This window comes from Squalius cephalus (genome assembly GCF_949319135.1).
Source record: "Squalius cephalus genome assembly, chromosome: 9".
NCBI lineage: Eukaryota > Metazoa > Chordata > Actinopteri > Cypriniformes > Leuciscidae > Squalius > Squalius cephalus.
In genome coordinates, this window is record NC_137130.1 from 32,949,624 (window position 1) to 32,965,425 (window position 15,802).

The 15,802-nt window shown below is 37.7% G+C and overlaps 1 protein-coding gene across 4 annotated transcripts in view; it reads right to left on the reverse strand.

Annotated features, from left to right (window-relative positions):
* The window catches only part of galnt13 (polypeptide N-acetylgalactosaminyltransferase 13), a 122,376-nt gene that overhangs the window by 23,493 nt on the left and 83,081 nt on the right, over window positions 1–15,802 (reverse strand). For 2 of the 4 annotated variants that reach the window (XM_079880247.1, XM_079880250.1), the window contains 3 exons: window positions 12,190–12,324; window positions 10,568–10,597; window positions 8,265–8,476 (listed from right to left, as the gene is read on the reverse strand). In XM_079880247.1, the coding sequence (XP_079736373.1) occupies window positions 8,291–8,476; window positions 10,568–10,597; window positions 12,190–12,324 (351 nt within the window). In that variant the 3' untranslated portion in view covers window positions 8,265–8,290. The remainder of the gene's footprint in view (window positions 1–8,264; window positions 8,477–10,567; window positions 10,598–12,189; window positions 12,325–15,802) is intronic. The other 2 variants (XM_079880248.1, XM_079880249.1) reach the window with 2 other exon arrangements.

Sequence of the window (15,802 nt, forward strand, 5' to 3'; positions counted from 1 at the left end):
TTGGAATACTTCATCTTCGAGTTTGCCTCCTACTTCATCCACCCGGAAGCCTGACAGATTGACCGACCAAAAAACAAAATGGATGAACACCTCAATTTCATCCTTGTGGCCCAGGAGAACCACGACATCCTGGATTTCTCCCGGAAGTTTTTTCAGCTCGCCCTCACAAGCTCGTTGGAGGACGAAACCCTCAAGACACTATTCCTGATCGGGGCCACTTTCCATCGTCCCCTCAACCTCCCAGACACCACTGGACTATCCTGGAAAGAGACTGTGATCCGGTGTCTGGAGAGTGTTGCGCCCCGGTCCGGAATGTCACCCAACCCAGCACTTCACGCCAGTCCAGCCGAGCCTGCACTTCACGCCAGTCCAGCCGAGCCTGCACTTCACGCCAGTCCAGCCGAGCCTGCACTTCACGCCAGTCCATCCGAGCCTGCACTTCACGCCAGATCTGCCGAAGCCAAGGCAGTATGCGTCATGCCCGCCGCCCCTGAGACTGAGCGTTATGCCCGCTGCGCCTGTGACAGACAGCGTCATGCCCGCAGAGCTTTTGTTTTCTTTTATTCCGCCGACCTTGAAGCTCCCTTCGCCGCTGGTTCCGTCCAGCTCAGAGCCTTCTTCGCCGCTGGTCCTGCCCAGCTCAGAGCCTTCTTCGCCGCTGGTCCTGCCCAGCTCAGAGCCTTCTTCGCCGCTGGTCCTGCCCAGCTCAGAGCCTTCTTCGCCGCTGGTCCTGCCCAGCTCAGAGCCTTCTTCGCCGCTGGTCCTGCCCAGCTCAGAGCCCTCTTCGTCGCTGGATCTGCCCAGCTCAGAGCCCTCTTCGTCGCTGGATCTGCCCAGCACAAAGCCCTCATCACTGGATCTGCCCAGCACAAAGCCCTCATCGCTGGATCTGCCCAGCACCGAGCACTCTTCACGGTCCCCATCAGCCCGGTCAGAGACTGTTTATAACCATCCTTCTCTGGTACCCGGGACTTTCCCCAAGTATTTTTTTGGGGGGGGGGCCAAAGGCCTCCATCCTGGCCACTCGAGGGACCACGGCCGCCCGAAGGGTACTCACCGCCATGGCCGCCCGAAGGGTCCTCACCGCCATGGCCGCCCGAAGGGTCCTCACCGCCGTGGCCGCCCAAAGGGTCCTCACCGCCGTGGCCGCCCGACGGGTCCTCACCGCCGTGGCCGCCCGAAGGGTCTTCACCGCCGTGGCCACCTGAAGGGTCTTCTCCACCATGGCCACCTGAAGGGTCTTCTCCGCCATGGCCACCCGAAGGGTCCTCACTGCCGTGGTCGCCTGAGGGGACATCACCGCCCTGGCCACCCGAAGGGTCCGCACCGCTTTGGCCACCCGACGGGTCCGCACCGCCATGGCCACCCGAAGGGTCCTCACTGCCGTGGTCGCCTGAGGGGACATCACCGTCCTGGCCACGCCCACAGCCTGCTCCACCGTGACCACACCCACAGTCTGCTCCGCCCTGGAGGCTTCCTGCCTTGTCTCCCTTGCCTTGTCTTCCCCGTCAGCCTCCAGGGCGCCCACCCTCCCACCCCTTTGGTCTTTCTACGGCGCGAGGACGCGCCTACAGGGAGGGGGGAGTAATGTCACATTCACCGTCTGTCATCGTCCTGTCTGCACTACACTTCCCAGAGTTCCCAGTCATCATCACCTGCACCTGGTCTTCATCATCATCTCTGTCACCTGTGTTTAGTTATTAGTCATTGTTCTTCATCACCGTCACCTGTCTTCACTCGTTGTCATCTGTGTATTTAAGTTCTTGTCTTTCAGTCTTCTGTTTCGGTCAATGTTTAATGTTAGGTTCCTGTTCTGAGCACACGCTCCCTGTTTTTTGTGTATCTGTTATATTTGAGAATTAAAACCTTGGAATACTTCATCTTCGAGTTTGCCTCCTACTTCATCCACCTGGAAGCCTGACAAGAGAAGGCTCTGATGATGATGATATCTAACAATGCACGTACTTCAAAAATATAACGAATAAAGGCGGCATTACTACTAACTACCATAGTTAATGTTTTCCACAGTCAGTAATTTATACTGTAACATTCTTTTTTTCGTTGATTCAAGTTTCAGTTTGTTTTAAATAACAAACCTGTTCACCCAAAGGAAAACTCAAAGTGCTATTATACTACAGGGCCGTTGAATGCTTGAATCTGATTGGTTGACGAACGTTCTAAGGTGTGCATTATTTTCAGGGAAACGCACGGCTAAAGTAGTTCCAGGCAGGTCTTGACCGCATTACAGTTCCATATCACTTCGCGTAGTTAACGGTAATAACGGAAAATAGGATACAATTCATAACAATAAAAAGCATTTAGCCCCATGCGCTTGATCTGCAATTTTCAATGTCTAGCTTCACAATCAATAGAAACATGCAGTTTAATTTTAATAAATAAAGTATATAGTCCTGTCTATATTATAATCAATAGAAAACTAAACTGAATATAGGCTAAATAAATGGATAGTCCTGCAGTACGGATTTTTATTGCAGATAATAATAAATAAATAATTATTTATAGGCCCACTTGTTAAAAGGGCTTTGTTGTTTCTTATTTATTTGGCTATAGTCTACTGTCATCTGTCAATGAAAAAAAAAAAAAAAAAAAAAAAAAAGAATGACCGAATTAATTAAAACGAATTAAATTAATAAATAAATAGGCTAATAATACTGACGCACATGCTTTTCTGTCTCATTATTGCAACATCTCTCTCTAATAACTGCATTAATAACTGCATAAAGCCGGGGACACACTTTAAGGCCGGTTATGAATGCAATTTGATACTTATGACTGATAATGCCCAAACGCGCGCTCAGCGCGTTCAGTCTGTGTTCAAAGTCGGTGTTTAAAATCTGCTGCAATGAAAACAGTCAGAGAATGTGTCAGCTAGTCGTGTGTCCCAGCATTAGTCTGCTATCAGTGGCTCAAACCTCCGTTACTAACTCTAAAATGACGTTTTGGAATTGGCAACGGAGGCATTGGACTAGATGCGTAAGAAATTAGTCCTACATACAAGAGCGTTTTAATGACAAAAACTTTACAAACGTCTTGAAATACATAATCTGAACAATGTTTCGAGGTGTGGTAACTGTAGTATAAGCGGAATAATTGACTTCAGGCCGTTGAATTATTAGAAAAATAATGCACACCCGAGGTGAACGGCCACTCCGCTTCGCGTCGTGACCGCATTACCACCTCGGGTGTGCATTATTTTTCTAATAATTCAACGGCCTGTCGTCAATTATTCCTTACTTATAAGACATTCTGTCATAGCTTTTTGGAACATAACGGCAACCGTAGATGCAACGCGCATTTGGAAAAGTGAGGCGCTGGAGAGCATTATTCGTTTGAATGCAAAATACAGTTTCATCACTAGATGGGAGAAATTCCCACTTAGTGTCCCTTTAAGAATGATTTCATGGGCTTATACTAATGCAACATGTGAAACTACATTGCCATGACATATATAATAAAATGATAAAACATATGACAACAAAATGGCTTTCTTCATGTTGGTAACTGACAACACGTGGGAAAGTACACTAGTTGGGGACACTTAATATTATTTATCTGTCTGTACAGACACTGCTGTATGAGAACTGAACTGAGCTGGACGATGACATCACTGTTATCTGCAGAACTGCTTTATAGATGAAATGAACTAAATTAATAATTGATGATCTTTATAACGGAACTGAATCAACACTGATTTGACTTCAGCTGAAATGCATCATTTTCCTGTTATCACTGTAAAGCTGCTTTGAAACTATCTGTATCGTATAAAGCGCTATATATGACTTGACTTGACCACACAATACTAAAATATTTTAAATGTTCTTGCCCACAAAATCAAATTCAAAGAAAAAAAAAAAAGTTCTTTTAAGAAATGTTTTTGTCATCCTTTGAACGAAACGTTTTTTAAAATCTCTAAATTTTATATTATTATACATTATACATATTATAATTATTATACATATACAATTATAAAAATATATAAACAATATAAATTAAAATATAAAATACTATTGCAGAAATGTGACAACATGTTCATTATAAAAGATTAGTGTAGATACCAAGTCATTATATTATATGAATTCAATTTTTTATTTTATTTTATTTTTATTGATTTGTAGACATAACCAATGGTGGTATAATATATTTATATAATCATGAATGTGTGATATATATGGTGTCCACTCTGTAAATTGAATATGCATTAAGGAATTCAAAAGAATAAAAGTTAAATGCTGTATCCTTTGGAAGACATTCAGCTTTGGAAGACTTCAGCTTTTAAAGCCATAAAATAAAGTCTTTGCAGTGTGTAAAATCATATAGTACTGCTGTCATTCATATGCACCAGTTAGAAGACAAATTAATGATGAAAAGAAAAACCTATGAGTGAAAAAAGCATTCACAAAGACACAAGCATTGATGAAGCGTTGGTGGCCGAACATATGCTGAACAAAAATGCAGATTAAAAATGCTGAGTGGCCATTCAAATTCAGGGTTTAGACAATAAATAAAATAATAATAAAAAACCTCATTCTTTTTGTGCTGAGCGCAGCTGCCGTGTGACCGTGAGAGCGTGTTAATGCAAGCCAGGGCCATGAAAGAAACCTTTCACAATGAGATCACTTCAAAAGAGCTTGTAAACAAAGACAGGCCCATTTCAGTCCACCACGAACATATAATCAAGCTTAAATAAAACCGCCTTCTCTGATCTGATGCTAAATAGTAGCTGGAATAGGTGGCCATGCTGGCTGTCAGTACATTTCCATTTCAACATAAAATATTTATGTTATAAAATAAAATTTTAAATAAAATTTAATTTGGCACAGAGGTGCTCTGAAGGTCGTTGACATAGCCGTATATATCCAGCTGCTCCTGTGATGTCTGTTATTTCATTTGTGTGTCTTTGAGTTGCTGTCCCCTCGCATTTCCCTCAAAAGGTCAGCAGTAATTGCTCCTAAACGCATGGAAACCTGCCTTGAATGTAGACTCACAGCACAGCCTGAGCTCTGTAAACCAATTTAAGATCAAAAAAGGCCTCACATTCAATAAATACTCACTAAAACCAAAAAAAAAAAAAAATCACAAATTAAAATGAACAATTATGATTTGTGTTCTATGCATTTTCCCATGACTTATTACTGATTAACAGCATATTTTTTTATATATATATTTAACTACAACATATTTTACTCTAAAATGTACAAGAACTTTCAAATAAAAAATAACATTATTTTTTAAATAAAATTAATATTTTGAGTTTTCATTTATATTTATTTTTGTTGTATTTTTATAATTTTGTTGTGTGTTTTGTCTTAAAATATTCATATTTTTTGTTAAGTTTATCAAGTTAAAGTCTTGTTTATGGAATATAGCTATATAATATAAATTAGTTATCCATGCATCATTATTATTATTATTATTTTGTGCCCTCGTTTTATGTAATCAAAATAACGTCCTCTCCCTCGTGCAGAGACTTCTCTTCTCTTCTCTTCTCTTCTCTTCTCTTCTCTTCTCTTCTCTTCTCTTCTCTTCTCTTCTCTTCTCTTCTCTTCTCTTCTCTTCTGATAATGTGTTTACCATGCACGGGCAGGACAATCTGTCACTCACATGAGATCCACCAATAGCAAACCATAATGATCCAACAATCCAATCAATTCCCGATTGACAAAATCAAGTCCTGCCCTACATTATTTTTTTCGTTCAAGAAACCATTTCTTGGATATCTCACATTAGGGAAGAAAAGAAAATCGCAACTTGCGTTTCATGCCGAATTGATTGAACTAAATTAAATTAAGCAAACTAAATGAACCAAATTAAACGAAAACGAGAAATGTTGTTTTGGCGACTATAGGTGAAAAGCTTTTTTATATTCTATTTGGTTACACTTTATTTCGATAGTCAACTTTAGACATTCTACTAACTATAAGTAACTTTTCAACTACAAGTCAACTAACTCTCATTAGAGTATTAGTAGACTGTAGTAGACTGTTAGGTTAGGGTTAGGTGTTAGGGTTCGGGTTAGGAGAACAAGTTGACTTGTAGTTGCCAAGTTACTTATAGTCAGTAAAATGTCTGTTGGGGGACCAACAAAATAAAGTGTTAGCAAATATTAAAGGAGAACTCCGGTCAATTTTAACATTGAGCTCATTTTTTTGTACATTTGGAGTGCTGTCAATACAGAGAACAACGACAAAAATCGGTGTTGCCTACACCGAGTTATTCTATTTTTAACATTTGCACCCTGTTGACTTCAATGGGGCAAGTACTAAACCTGCTTTTAGCCTCTTAACATCCTTGATGTGTCATTACAAGTGCACAGAAAATGTGAGTGATTCCTTCTGAGTGAACACGAGTGAGTCTGACTGCAGTAGATGTGAAAGATATGTATAAAAATGATGTTATTTAAGCCAGCGCAAATACCTGTTTACATCCTGTTTTTCGGTTGAAGTCCAAAGTAGTCGATTGCCGAGTTCACGCGCGTGATCATAGGTATTAAACCTATGCGTGTGAACTCTGCAATCGACTACTTTGGACTTCAACCGAAAAACAGGATGTAAACAAAGGTATTTGCGCTGGCTTAAATAACATCATTTTAATACATTTCTTTCACATCTACTGCAGTCAGACTCACTCGTGTTCACTCAGAAGGAATCACTCACATTTTCTGTGCACTTGTTATGACACATCAAGGATGTTAAGAGGCTAAAAGCAGGTTTAGTACTTGCCCCATTGAAGTCAACAGGGTGCAAATTTTAAAAATAGAATAACTCGGTGTAGGCAACACCGATTTTTGTCGTTGTTCTCTGTATTGACAGCACTCCAAATGTACAAAAAAATGAGCTCAATGTTAAAATTGACCGGAGTTCTCCTTTAAGCAGACAGTCTACTAATCCTCTAGTGACAGTTAGTTGACATGTAGCTGCAAAGTTACTTATAGTTAGAAGAAGAATGTCTAAAGTGGACTATCGAAATAAAGTGTTACCTTTTATTTTATTTCAGTTAATATTAATTTCAAATATTTGAAATATTTATGGTTTTAGTTAACTACAATAACCCTGATTCTGCGTAAATGTAGTAATGACTCAAGTATTACCAAATCTTTCAGAAGTAATTGGCCTACTAATTATTTGGAACAGTATTCTAAAGTGAAAAACTCCCTGTAATGACATAAAAGTCATTGTAAGCTTTTGAGGTTTTTGTAAAGTATTGGATAGTAATGACTCAAGTGTCATTCTAAAGGAATTACTGGCCATTTTGATCAGTAATCTAAAGTGAAGATCATGGTAACCCACTAGTAATGACTCAAAATGTTACCAAATCCATCAGAAGCAATTACTATCAAAAATCTTACAAAAATCTCAAAAGCTGATAAGTAATAATAAGTAATTCCTTCTGAGGAATTTGGTAATACTCGAGTCATTACTAATTGGTTACCATGATCTTTACATTAGAAGTAATTATACATATATATGCATTAATCACATTAAATATGAACCTGCATATAGTAGTTCTTAGTAGTCCTCTGGGAGTTATGGAATAAATAGCAGTTATTGATTATAGCTAATAGTGAACTACCATATTCAACTGAGTGCTATTACTTACTAATTTGTTAATCAGAGTTTCTTATTAGTTAATAGCAGTTATAAGAATGTTAATATTGTGTTACTCATTTGTTCCTGTGTAGTTATTCATTAATGACAAAATAATAAACTATTTCTAAGTGGACCATCAAAATAAAGTTTGATACCAACATTTTTTACAGTAAATTTAAATACTATTCGTAATACCAAAAATGTTGCTTGCATATTTTTTCAGTAAATTTCTGGCAACCACAGCTGCTTGTCTAGCTGATTGGAGATTGGTTACTGCAATGCTGTAACTAACTACTGATAACTAACTAGGAATCATACACTGTTCAAAGCCATGTTTGCCGACCATTAATTTGAATATCGACTGGGACACATCCCCCATCATGATCTCCAAAAGTTCAGAAGTAACCTTTTCAAATTAATTTAAACGGTACAATATCTTGAGAATATCCAATGCACAGTCCATACATGGCATCATTACATATCCAAAGCTCAAAAACCCTAGACAGACAAAATAAAATAACACTCAAACTAAATCCAGAATCATATGCAAGACAGATATGCCTAATATTTCAACAACTATGTGCATGTGGCCAAAATGACACCATGCGGAACGAAGGTCTGGTTTTGGATTGGGTTGCTGACTCATTCAGTACTGACCTGCCATCAACAGGACGCTCTGGTAATTACAGAAAGTAATCAGTTGGACTGTAGTAGAGCTTCTTAAAGACCTCCTGTCGGGTGAAGTTGCGGAGGGTCCAGGTCTGAAGGGGACTATCATCACAGTACTCCACCGTTGGCCCGTACGTTCCATCCTCCAGCCGACTGATGGTTAGACACGACTGGGTGATGATGTGGAGGAAGGTGCGTTTCTGATGGTTCCCATGTAACATGACAATAAACCAGGTATGGGTACTGGTGAAAAAAGAGCTCAAAACATGGCCCAGTCTCTTACAATTTAAATGACTGTTAATATTAAATAAAAAGATGCACTTAAAATTTACAGATAATTGCATATAACTTTTATTGAATTGCAATTAACATGCAATTTACCGTCCGAAAAAGAAATAAAAAGAGACTGAGACCACAAATTATATTCTACTATTGTTATAATAATAAAAAACATTATAAATTAATTGAAAATGTGAATGCATTTCAGAATGTATTTGCTTTAATGACAGCAGTACTTGAACTGACATGGACAAAACCTGATTTTCCAGGTTATTCATTTAGAATATTTACTTTAGAATATTTCAAAGAGCAAAATCTGGCATATTGTAGAACGTTCACATGATTAATGGCACTAATTTGCTTATTTGATTAGTGATCTATAAATAGTACAGTGTCTGAATGAATTTGTATTAATTTTACAACTATGCAACTTAAAAAAAAAAAAAAACATTATAAAAAAAACTTTATTTTAAACTTTATTTGTTTAAATTAGCCGTTGAATTCCATATTTTCAATGTGGACCCAGACCCTACTGTATACAGTATATATATATAATGGTTGAATTCTAATGTAGAATGCGGTCTGTTATTTCTTGATAACAGACCGCTGCGAAGTATAACACACTGCTGCCATGAAAAACAGCGTTGCTATGGACGCAGGATTCTAACCATAGAGACGGAACGGACTATTTTCTTTAGCGGAAGCAATGCAATCATTTTTAAATCAATAAACTCCTTTTTAAATCAATATTTTGTGTCAAATTATTGATTTATTTGGTAGGTAGACATGTAATAAGCGGGATAATGTAGAGCGAGGCGGTTGTTATAGCGAATACAACCCCTTGTATTCGCTATAACAACCGCCTCGCTCTACATTATCCCTTACATATTACACACAAACATTCTAAACAAGGGCACAAACTAATAGGAGTCATGGGAAAAGGTCAGATGTTGAAATGCAAATGTAGGACTGGAAAGTCAGGAAATAAGTGTGGGTGTGTAGTTTGTATTTGCTGTTGTCTCGTAATGACATAAATCAACTGTAATGGGGCTGACTTAGCAATGCTGAGTTAACGGCTCTTTTCCTTCTAAAACAGCTATTTTTAATAGCTAATTGGAAACAGTGCCAGAAACTGAGCACATGACATCTCGGTAAACCAAAATCATCAATTTCCACATGCAGTGACAAAAACCCGAGAGCTATTTTTAAAGCAAATGTCTGTCTCTCTGGTTGCCAAGTATCAAGTAGTCTATGGATAAATTGGAAACTGAATCACACTTTAATGGTGGCAAATTCTAGGATGTGAATTGATGTCAATATCATCTTTCTTTTTGATTTGATCATTTATATGACTAAAGTCCTGCAGCACAAGTCTCCAGGAGATGGAATAAATACAATGCCCTGCATTAGAGGCAACTTAGAGGTGAAAACTAAACACTGGATTCATGTCTGTGTCCAACATTAAATCCAAAGCCACCAAGGGGATGGAGATCTATTTTTAGATGCTTCTGATTTCTTGCGCCCCTTTGTGATTCAGCACCAACGTCCCTTATGGCTCAAGTGTGATGTCTTCTTTTTAATCAAATGACTCATTTATTTTGATATAAGCACCAGAATTGACCCACCTGACAAAGAAGTGTCTGTTATATTACCAGAAGTATCGATGAGATCAAAGATCTCCAACTTTTTCTTTATTCAGCTGTGGCGTATGTGATATGTGTTTCTTGATATCTTGAGAATGCTGTAATGATTCTCAGATATTGATTATGTAATATTCACTGAAAATCAATGCCAACGGAGGCTAAGAGGAGATGTTATAGGGCTGTATAGTAAACAAATATATTCCTCCATGTCATCACTCTAAAAAGGCTTACAAAGATGTCTGTATATTAATCTATGCCAGTGTGTTTCTAAACCATTCATAATGTGACTCAAATACAGTGGGAGTCTAGTTCACAAACATCACCACCAGAATACTGAAACAACACGCAGCAAAACACAGTTTTTCTTACCTTAAAGTCATACTCCCATTTGCCAACATACTAAGACATGCACACAAATAATAGTTTCAATAAGCTTTCAATAATTTTCAGGGCCAGCAAGTGCACAGCATTTCAAATACACAGTTCTGCTCCAGACAAGGAACACACTACAAAAATAAAGGAGTGCACAAGGTGGATAATAATATGATATGCAGCACCATCTGGTGGTTAAAAGCAGAGATTTTTCAATTAGTTGAAGGTCTGATGTGATATGGTTGTGGATAGCAGGCTAATAACAATGTTAAATCTGGAAAAATGAGAAAACATTTTCATTTATATGTATTTTTTTCTCTCCATAAATATGTGGGCATGTGAACGACGAATGTGTCATATGACTAATTAATACACTGCAAGCTTGAATATGCAGAAGCGAGAATGAGATTTTTGAGCTATAGCAGAAGGGAAGAAGAAAAGTTATGCTTAATTGAAATTAAAGATGACAATTTTCATTTCTGGATGAGCATTCCTTTAGGGCAGGGATGGGCAACTTCAGTCCTGGAGGGCCACTGTCCTACAGAGTTTAGCTCCAACCCTGAAAAAATCACCTGCCTGTAATTTTCTAGTAATCCTGAGGACCTTGATTAGCTTGTTCAGGTGTGTTTGATTAGGGTTGAAGCTAAACTCTGTAGGACAGTGGCCCTCCAGGACCGAAGTTGCCCATCCCTGCTTTAGGGTCTCAGCCTACTCTGTATGATCTTTGTGAGGCTCAAACTTACAACTTGTTGATAGTCCTGGGACTTTTCCACTGCATCACACCAATATATTTATCATTTATGCCATGTAGCAATTTTCACTTGATTGCACTGCAAGTATCAGAAGATCATTATGGAGGCAGCTGCAGCTTTACTCGCAAACTACATTTCCTGTTCGTCAATAAAGGTGAGAACCAGACCCGTTATAAACCTAAATATGCTGTGATTAAATTAATTGAAAAGTGTACTGTCCAAGTAGTAACAGAAGATGTTTGCTGTCGTAATGCTGACAGCAGAGCACACAAGAGTAGTAAATGTTCAGTGCTCCAGCACGGTTGACAATCACAGTACTTGCGTACTGCACCTGAGCCCAACTGAACAGTGCTCTGGCCCACCTCTTCCAAGCGGGACAGGGACGTTTAGGTGAACTGCACCCCGGCACGGTATGGAGCGTTCACACTAGTCAAATGAACCAGACTTTGGGGGTCAAACGTGCTCGGGCACGGTTTAGATTGCCTAGTGTGAGTACACCCTTAGTGTAAATTAAACTTTTCCTAAGCTTATCTCGATCAAAAGATTAAGTACAAGTATAGGGCAAGTATCCTTAGAATTTAATGTATACTTGTCAGTATAATCCAAATGTGGTTTACTATATACTTAACTATATACTATACCTTATATACTACTATACTAAATTTTATTAAGTATATCTCTACATAAAAGGTAGACTAAGCGTATACTCTCTTATTTGTCATACATAATTATACTAACAACTTGAATAAACTGCTTTTTTTATGAGGGAATCATTTGAATAATTTGATTTCTATGTTCCATTGACTTCGATTCAGTGTGCAAGAGTGATGTGGTTGTTGTGTGAGGTATATTCGGTGTAATATGTACCTCTGCATCATATTCAAACATCTGGTTTCCTTTCATGTGGTGGCACTTCAGCATAACAACAGGTCCATTAAGCCGCGATGCATCCAGACACAGGTCATCAGTACGGATCTCTTTATCAGCAGTATATGAGAACACCTGCAAACAGGTTCATCAACTGGGAATTAATTGTGTTAATAATAATGAAATTCCTTACTATTTATGCATTTATTCCTTTATGATTTTACTTGTGATTTCAATAACACCTGTGTTAGTCAATCTTTCAATTCAGGAATAAAGATAAAACAGTTGGCCAAACAGTGGGCTTTCAAGTTCAAAAAGATGCAAAAGTACCTACCATAAAAGTATCATAATTTAAGTTGTTATTCACAAAAATCTTGGCATCTTGCCTATAGCTGTCCATTCAATGTTCATGAGAGAGACAGACAGACAGAGAGAGAGACGTAGCAATGTGGCCATTGTGTTGTTGTCATGTTGGTTCCTATCGATCTGCTTGATTAGCTGCATTTTCAGAATCCGACTCAGGCTCGAACTGTTACGGTAAAACCGATAACATTGTTAACCGTTTGCTTTAGAAGCCTTGGAAGCTGAAACTCGCGATTATGGTAAGAGGAGTTACATTTCTGACACACGCTTGAGGTGTTTGGCCAATCATAGCGCACTGGGCCAGCTGGCCAATCAGAGCACTCTGGGCTTTTTGGAAGAAGGGGCTTAGTAGAAACTAGAACTCACATTATTCTCTCACATACTGTACATTATTCCATTCTTTCTGAAATGCTCTAATTGTTTTTTAAACATTACAGCATGTTAACTATTCTAGTACACCCGATTAACAAATGAATGACCTTTTAAAATAGCATCAAATGGCCTCTTTAAATGTCAGTCTGTTTGTCTTACAAAGCTATTCTATTACTTCAGAAGATTGACTTTAATCATACTTTCATTGTGCATTCTTTGATGGCCTCAGTCCCTGTGCGTTGTAATTGCATAGAAAAAGAGCTACCATTATTCAAAGTGTATCTTATTGTTTTGTTCAGTAACCAAATCCAGTATGTTCAGGTTTGAGAGTATATTTCAGTATGTTCAGGTTTGAGGTTAATGTTGGCCAAATGTTAATTTTGGGGTGAACTATTCCTTTTTGTAGATTTTTTATTTATTTTAGATTATATTTATATACACGGTAAGCCTTTAATATAATAGTTATTATAACACCCGATGTACTCGTTACATCATAAGAAGAATGGCATCCATGCTAATGTTAGTCTTTCTGTTTATTCCAAGGTTTACAATAATCAGTCGGATCCGGGTCGTATCCAGATCAGATGGTGGACCTGCGCGTAGACTAGGGCTGAACGATTTTGGAAAATAATCTAATTGCGATTAAATTTTACCATATTGCGATTGCGATTTAATATGCAATTATTTTTAATATGCTCTTTATCTTTTCTATTATTCAACAAAAACAAGCAATAAATCATTGTAAAATAGGGAAGGGAATCTTTAGGCACCTCATGAGCCGATCTAAAAAAAATTTTTTAATTGATCTTATTAATAAAACTTAAAATATTTAATTACATAATTATAAGTAGGCCTACTTATAATAATTACACATTAAACAACTAAATTAATACAATTACATGTTAATAATTTTAACAAATATAGCTTCAAAACAAATAACAAAGAGGGGAAAAGAATATTACAAGCAATAAACAAAGAGTGCTTTCAGTATTTAAGAGTAGGTAGTAGAAGCTGTCTGAACGTTTTCATCTCTTTTGAAATTATAAGATGTGGTTTGTCTGTTTAATAACTCAAGCTATAACTGACTGTGTCACATTAATTTCGCGTCATAAAAGCATTTTGAGATGCAAGAACATTTAGCCTAACCAGTAGACGGAGTCACTCACAGCCGTATGCTCAAGCGTTCTTCGCAAAGCCCGTGCGAGTATTTGAAATTGAAAGCAGCTTCTGTCGGTGATTTTCATATTTGTAATACATAAGCTAACTGCATTCCAAGACATATGATGCCTTCGTAGGACATTTGTAAGTAAAATACCGGCGGGCGAGACCGCGCACTACAAAAGTAACATTACGCAGACCGCGCGTATCTCATATCTTGTGCAATGAAGCCCGCGAATGTCCTTGTAATTTTTTCAGATTTTTTTCAGATTTCAGATTTTTATTCAGACATTTAAACATTTAACAAATGATGACATAAATCAACATAAAGTCTGAAATGGAATAGGCAGAAGCAAAAGCTTATTGCGCCTATCATAGTGTATACAAAACCTAAACAGTAAAAGCTGCCAATATCTTATACATGCAGTTATACAATTTTTTTTTTTTTAGATCGTCACAAAGAAGAAAAAAAAAAGAAAAAAAACAATCATCTTAATTTTACATCCTTAGCATCCATTCTCAATGTATTTTTTTATAATTGATTTCTTCAAAAGAATTTTAAATTGAATTAAGGTTTTACAGTTTTTTTAGCTCTTGGTCCAACTCACTCCACACATTAATCCCAACAAAAGAAACAATGCTGCTTTGCACTCGTTCTCACATATGTTTTTTGAAACATTTCTTCCTTTCGGAAATTATAAACGCAGTCTCGTTTTTGGAACAATCCCTGGATATGCACTGGTGACTTGTTAGCTTATATTATACATAAATTGTGCTGTTTTAAACTCAACCAAATCATTCAATTTTAGTGCTTTTAGTTTAATGAAGAGCTCATTTGTATGGGCCCTGTAATCCACTTTATTCACAATGCTCTTTTTTGAATGATACTTATTGAATTAAGATTGGTTTTGTAAGTGTTTCCCCAAACTTCTAGGCCATAGGTCATGTACGGAAGAACCAGGGAACAGTATAAAATATATAGATTTTTTTCATTTAAGAGTTCTTTAACTTTGGATATTATTGCAAGAGATTTACATAGCTTTGCCCTGATGTAGTGTATATGTGGCTTCCAGCTAAGCTTATTTTGTAAAAGTACTCCAAGAAATTTTATTTCATTCACTCGTTCTATCTCAGTATCATTTATTCTTAAATTTATACACACATTAATGGCACGATTTCCGAAAACTATAAATTTGGTTTTATTTAAATTAAGGGTTAACTTATTAGAATCAAACCACTTCTTTAACAATGATAATTGTTTTTCTACTATATCTATCAATGCTTCTAAATTTTTACCACAACTAAGCATGCTGGTGTCATCAGCAAATAAAATAAGGTTTGATGTTTTTGAAACTAAACAAAGATCGTTTATATACATAAGAAACAAAAACGGACCCAACACTGACCCCTGTGGCAGCCCGCAGGTAACTGTCAGCAGCTGGGAATCAGTGCCATTGGTGTGGACATACTGGGATCTGTTCTTCAGATAAGTCTGGAGCCAAGAAAAGGCCACTCCTCTAATCCCATATCTGTACAGTTTTTGAAGTAGCAATTCATAATTCACTGTATCAAAAGCTTTGGTTAGATCTAGGAACACACCAACAGCGTATTGTTTATTGGCTATAGCATATGATATTTTTTCTACAAGGTCCACTAATGCTAAGGTAGTGGTCCTATCAGGTCTAAAACCATACTGCTGTTCATAAAGAATATTTTGCTT